The 6,499-nt window shown below is 38.6% G+C and overlaps 1 protein-coding gene across 1 annotated transcript; it reads left to right on the top strand.

Annotated features, from left to right (window-relative positions):
- The first annotated feature begins 326 nt into the window (after positions 1-326).
- Positions 327-4,010, top strand: LOC103513188 (synaptogyrin-like). The gene is made up of 4 exons (XM_026826462.1): positions 327-534; positions 1,031-1,264; positions 1,974-2,127; positions 3,976-4,010. Exons 1-4 carry the CDS (start codon positions 436-438, stop codon positions 4,008-4,010), a joined length of 522 nt encoding a protein of 173 aa, XP_026682263.1. The 5' UTR covers positions 327-435.
- The last annotated feature ends 2,489 nt before the right edge of the window (positions 4,011-6,499 follow it).

The raw sequence follows: 6,499 nt of genomic DNA, 5'->3' as shown, positions 1-6,499 counted from the left end.
GCAGTTTAAACCACTTTTTTCACCACTATTTTTATCCCCGGTCACTGTGTGTTCTCCCTGTTCTCAGTTGCCCTTTTGAATGAAGGTTTAAGACTCAAAAATTAACTAACCCAGTGTTTGGTGGTTATTACACTTTTTATGAGAAAGTACCCCGCTCTGAGCCTTTAGGTGCCAAACATATTATAAGGAATCTTTCCCTTTGTGAACGGTGAAACACTGGAGTGAATTACCAATTGTCTTTTTAATTATCTATAGAGAAAAAGATGATTTTGACTTTCAGTTTTAGTTTATGTTTTATTAGGCATATTCTTTGTTATTACTTTTGAGACGGATTTCCTGTATCTTTGGACGGTTTTTCTCAAGTTTGACGGTTTTTCAAGTGGGTTTTGGCCCACTTTGGTTGTGTGTTCTTGGTGGTGGGTTTAGTCGGGGACAATGTCGACAGCAGCATACGGAGCTGGCAAGGCGGGAGGCACGTTTGACCCGCTGACATTCGTCAAGAAGCCCCAGGTCGTCTTGAAGCTGGTTTGTTTTGTAAGTGTGCCTCTTATTTGTTTTCTTTCATCCTGTAGGGTATGATTATATATCCTCGGCCAGAAGAAATTTCCAACATACTATTTAGGTACCAGTTAAAAAAAAAATAATAATAATAATAAAAATGTAGGTACCTAATAATAATGCAAAACGGCAATTTTTTCACGAGACGAGACAAAAAAAAAACTTTTTCTCGTCTTTTAAATTTCAAATTTGGAGACGAGAAGAGAGATTTCTCGTCTTATTGTAGGTACATCACTACCATTAAGGACAATTTTAAAAAAGAAAGAACGAAAAAAGAAGAAGAGAGAAAAAAAAAAAAAAAAAAAAAAGAAACAAAAAACAACAACAACATTCCAAGAGTTGATAAAGGGAGGAAGTTTATTGAGATGGAATTTCAAATCTAGATACTTGAATCCAACGAATCCGGATTCATTAATTCGATGGATAAAAAAAAACCCATCATGTCCAATTGTCCACTGTTTCTCTTCTTCAGCTATTCGGTGTGATCGTCTACTGGTGCATATCCTCCGGAAGCTGGTACCCCGAGGGGGAGTCCAAAAAGGAGGTCTGCCTCTTTAACAAGGATGCCTCGGCCTGTATGTACGGCTCTACCATTGGCTTCTTTGGCCTCCTGGGGGCAGCTGCCTTTGTGGCCGGCGAATACTTCTTCGAGCAGATGTCATCGGCCAAGTCCCGGAAACACTTCGTCATTGGTGACATGGGATTCGCCTTTGTGGCCGGCGAATACTTCTTCGAGCAGATGTCATCGGCCAAGTCCCGGAAACACTTCGTCATTGGTGACATGGGATTTTCAGGTAGATACTGCTTCCTAGTATCTAATAAAAAATACAGATATAGGTACAAAATGTTTGTGAAGAATATGAACAATACTGAATGCCAGCCTGGTTAGCTTAGTTGGTAGTGCGTCTGCCTTGTAAGCGCTAGGCCGCGGGTTCGATTCCCGCCTGGGGCGGATTTTACCCTGATGGGGTAATGTTCGTTCCCATCTAGAATAGTTAGCTTGGAAGATCACTTGCCTTATAGGCATTAAGTCGTAACCCGTACGTGGGTTCAATACCCGCCAGATACGAATATTATTCTCAGGAGGTAAGGTTCGTTCTCTTATCTTGTCTTCCTCTCTCCAATTTCGCAACAATCAAGACACGATTCTTTCTATCAAACCTCTTAAAAAAAGTCTCTTGAGTGGAAGGTAAATCCAATACTAAGCAAGGTTGATACCACAGGCCGAATTCTCGATAAAATTTCACCATCTTTTCTAGCATCAAAGCAGATAGAATGATGTTCATCACCACCTATATGAAACGAAGCGCTCACTCATGACCAGGTCGTTTGGACTCTCGGGCCCTCAACAAAATCCTGGATACGGCCCCGAATCAAAGTCAAGGCTTGAATCTTACAAACCCTATATTGTTTCCTCAGGTCTCTGGGCGCTGCTCTATTTCATCAGTTTCTGCTACCTGGCTAACCAATGGAGTGATACCTCAGAAAAGGACGTACCAGAATCTGCCAGCACCGGGGATGCCTATTCCGCCATTTTGTTTTCATTCTTCTCGATATTTACCTGGGTAAGTAGACCTTATAGACCGCCGAGCTGTTATTTTGAGCTTTTTCCAAATTTAGCCCCGAAATCAGAATTTTGGCCTTGAATTTAAAAGGGCCGATCCGAAATTCTGCACCTTCTGGGAACCCCGCCAAGGGACACTTTTGATCTACATAAGTTGTTGCATCTCTCAGTGAAGTTTGAGGGACTTGGGCCAAAATATTAAGTCCTGAGAAAGACGAACTCTTTTTTAGTTTTTCGACATTTCGGCCTTAAATTAATAATGGCCGACCCGTACCATGAATGGTCTAATTACCTAATTAAAAAGACAAGACATTAAAAAGACGTTTAAAATGAGACATTAATGGTCTAATTACCTAATTAAAAAGAGAACTTTTTAGAAGAAACTTTCATCTGATTGAACTTCTTCTTTACTATGACCATCAACAACCTCAATCTTGCACCCTGGACACATGAAGAAGTCCTCATCATCATCATCACTATCTAGAATATAGTCATAGTTCTTAGGGATACAGCTACGATGGTAACATCTCTTGCCCTCTTGTGCAAACCTGCAGTTTCTCAATATGTTTATCTAATGAACACTTAGCGCACACTTGAACCTTATCCAAAGGAGCTGGAGCTCGGTCCTTTGCCTTGGTAGACTTTCTCAAAGGAGCTTGGACCTCCTGACCTTGGGGCTTAGAAGTTATTTCTTTTTTGATTCTCTTGATAGTGAGAGCCAATGAAGATGTTTTAAGTGGTGTCACCGTCTTCAGCAAAGACCTCTTCTTCTTTTGGGTTACTTTGCTCAAAGCTTATACCTTATGTAAACATGTCAGGCTTCTTAGGGGGTAACTTTTCCCATTTGGGAAATGTATCCCCGAATCGAGTAAATTTCGACAGAAAAAATTATTTTTCAATTTATGCAAGAACTACAGTAGCTAGAAACATGGCGTTTACATGAATTAAAAGAAAACAAAACACATTTTATGATATTGAAACAGACTTACCTCTAACTTCTGCACACTCTCCTGCAGAGTAGAAATTTTCAGACCAATTTTTCACAAAAAAAAACAATCAACCACTTTTTCTGAAATTTACGAGAACTGAGCGTACAAATTCAAATTTTTGCACCTCACACGGGTCCGACATAATGTAAACAAGAAAAATCCCCCCCCAAAAAATCTTTTTTGTTCAAAATAAATTCGTGAGATGGCGCCACATTTTATATTCAATGATGGGAAAAGTTACCCCTATATGGGCAATCTATCCCCCTACGACGGTACCTACAGTTTTTTATAACAAACATTCCATTTTATCCATATTTACACTGACAAAAAAATAAAAAAATCCTGAAATGCATTTCAAGAAGAGCACTCCTTGTAAGGCTTCCTCAGTATTCAAGGAGGGTGATTCTTTAAGTAGGTTAATAAATTCGTGAGATGGCGCCACATTTTATATTCAATGATGGGAAAAGTTACCCCTATATGGGCAATCTATCCCCCTACGACGGTATGAATAAAAAATAAGTAAGAGCAACTGCTCTATTATTAAAAATTTCCCTAGAGTGCATTAGACCCTAAAAGTTTGTCCTAGAACAATAGAAATTTTCTTCCTAGAATCTAATAATTTACCTGTTTTTCAACCCTAGAATAATGAATTGAGGGAGAGAAAATCCCTAGAACCTACAATGATTTAATCTTATTTGCATTGAATTTTTTTCCTAGTACCTAATGGCTGGGTTCAATCCCAGCCTAGGTGTGAAATAAATTTTAGCCGCAAGTATGAATACTACAAAAATTAAGAGACTCTTTCGTCTTATTCGAGCAGCATAAAAAACAAAATGAAATTATTGTTCCTTCTTTATTTTTCAGGTGGTGATGAATACCAACAGCCCCCTGCTTACTAAGACCACCCCTTAGCTTCTGGCCCTGATATTTAGGTTGTTAATAAACCAAGACATCCAATGTCCCTTTGGTACTTGAAACCCTTGCCTGGGATTAGAGGAGAGAATTTTCTGGCATACTCAGTAGATGTAAGAAGAGTAGAAGAGAAGCGATACTTTTGACATACCCTGTAGAGTGTAGATGACTCGCCAGCAATGGAAAATTTGCAACGTTTTATTCTTAGAATAGAATAGAATAGAATAGAATAATAAAATAATTGTATTTATCAGAAAGATTTTACAATGTGGTTGGCAAAATGCAAAAATAAACAAACATTGGTATAAAGAAAACACTTATAGGTAGTAGGTTCTCTTTACAAGCAAAAATAATAATAATAAAACCGACTGATATAAATGTTACAAAGTATAAAACTAGAGCTTGTACCTTTAATTTTAACAATGATCCAAAGATTAGAGGTATCTAAAACTTCAACTTCAATTCCATGTTTGGAAAAAATTATCAATCCACCACTTGCTCGTCCTCTTTGTTTGTTTTTAATCGCAGGAGCGAAAACCATACTGTAATAATCCCTGAATTTTTGTATACAGGGTGTTTCTGTTAGCCAAGTTTCACACACTTCCATGTTTGGAAAAAATTATCAATCCACCACTTGCTCGTCCTCTTTGTTTGTTTTTAATCGCAGGAGCGAAAACCATACTGTAATATTCCCTGAATTTTTGTATACAGGGTGTTTCTGTTAGCCAAGTTTCACACACACAGATTATATCCCACTGCAACAGTAGTTCCATTTCTTTCAAATCTAAATTTTGTATTCTTGTCATTCCATTTATGTTCCAGAATGAAATTTTAAGTTGTTCGCCATTTCCGGGTTTCATGACTCTTTTTGGCCTGGATCCAGTTCCATTTCTTTCAAATCTAAATTTTGTATTCTTGTCATTCCATTTATGTTCCAGAATGAAATTTTAAGTTGTTCGCCTTTTCCGGATTTCATGGCTCTTTTTGGCCTGGATCTTCTGGACGAAAAAAATTATCGATACTAGGTTGAGAGTCATCCCGCCTAGCTGTCTGCTTAGATTTCACTTGTGGAGTTCTCGGTAGTCCAGGGTTTAACATAGGAGCACGCAATACGGACGAGGTCGCCGAGCTTGAAGCAATGTTGCCAAGTGACATCTGTGTAGACAACGAATCAGCATTCGTGCTATCTGTCTGCTGAACAATTTCAACACCTTGCTGATCATTCGTTTGGTCCTCAGTGATTGTATCCATGAAACTATCAGAAGAATATGCATCACTTGTGTTCAAGTTCACTCGTTTATTATAAAAACCATTTTGTTCCTGCTCGGGTGACGTGACACGGAAAGTGCTCTTTTATTATTAGCATCCGTGTTATATTGGGATGGAATAGTATCGTAAGTAATCAGTCGGCCGGATCTGATTACCGCGTACTTTCCCTCGGCTCGCAATCTTTTCATTTCTACGCGCAGCTGTTTCTCTTTCTCTCGAACTTCTGGTGACGTGTCCTCATGAATGAAGATATTTGATCCTCTGAGATTGCCTTTGTTTTTCAATATCTCAAATTTACGTCTTTGTGTGGTAAAACCTATAATGACGGGTCTCGATTTGTTAGGTTGACGGTTACCTAATCTTCTGAGGAAGTCAAGCTCAAATAGTGTAAAGTTCTTAATTTTCATCAAGTTTACAATCACATCCATCACCATGTTTTCCAAGTCACTGGGTGTTTCCTCTCTGTTCTCGCTCAGTCCGAATATAATCAAATTTTTTCTTCTTTTCTCATAGTCTAGATACTTGAGTTCTTTCGTATGCTTTGCTACTTCTTGAACCAATGGTTGAAAGTTGGACTGGATGTTATCTAATTTTTTGTTAATTTTCTTATCGCTCTCTTGTTGTGTAGCTTTAATGCCTGCCAACTCTTGAAATAGCGCTTTCATGCTATACTGGTTATCTTCTTCAGCCATGATTACCTACGAGTTGTTAAAATTACCTACAAGGTGCATAAAATAAAATCGAATCGGTGACTAGTAGGTGTATACGTAATCTTGGATATTATAGGTAGAGCCGGCAGTAGGTACCGTTAGACCGGTATCTTCTTCAGCCATGATTACCTACGAGTTGTTAAAATTACCTACAAGGTGCATAAAATAAAATCGAATCGGTGACTAGTAGGTGTAAACGTAATCTTGGATATTATAGGTATAGCCGGCAGTAGGTACCGTTAGACCGATAGGTATTACCTATATCTATTGACACAGTGACTGAGAGCTTAGTCGTACAGAGTAAGGGTCATAGAACAGGTAAGCAATACAAACACGCGTCAGAGCTTAGTCGTACAGAGTAAGGGTCATAGAACAGGTAAGCAATACAAACACGCGTCGTGTGTGTAGAATTAACCTTGAGCTTTATAGTGAATGAAACTATTCCTCGCTAGGTACCAATTAGTTGTATCACATGAATGAGTGCGTATTGTGCGTGA

This window comes from Diaphorina citri, unplaced genomic scaffold, assembly GCF_000475195.1.
Source record: "Diaphorina citri unplaced genomic scaffold, Diaci psyllid genome assembly version 1.1 scaffold937, whole genome shotgun sequence".
In the NCBI taxonomy this organism is placed as follows: domain Eukaryota; kingdom Metazoa; phylum Arthropoda; class Insecta; order Hemiptera; family Psyllidae; genus Diaphorina; species Diaphorina citri.
The sequence above is the reverse complement of the archived record's forward strand: the minus strand, read 5'-3'. Positions and strand labels throughout refer to the sequence as shown.

What these genes read in the sequence shown, in the direction of transcription:
- LOC103513188 (XM_026826462.1), top strand. Translation starts at nt 436, where the DNA reads ATGTCGACAGCAGCATACGGAGCTGGCAAGGCGGGAGGCACGTTTGAC. An exon ending in TCTTGAAGCTGGTTTGTTTT is followed by an intron (nt 535 to 1,030) that starts GTAAGTGTGCCT and finishes TCTCTTCTTCAG; the next exon opens with CTATTCGGTGTGATCGTCTA. An exon ending in CTCGATATTTACCTGGGTAA is followed by an intron (nt 2,128 to 3,975) that starts GTAGACCTTATA and finishes TTTATTTTTCAG; the next exon opens with GTGGTGATGAATACCAACAG.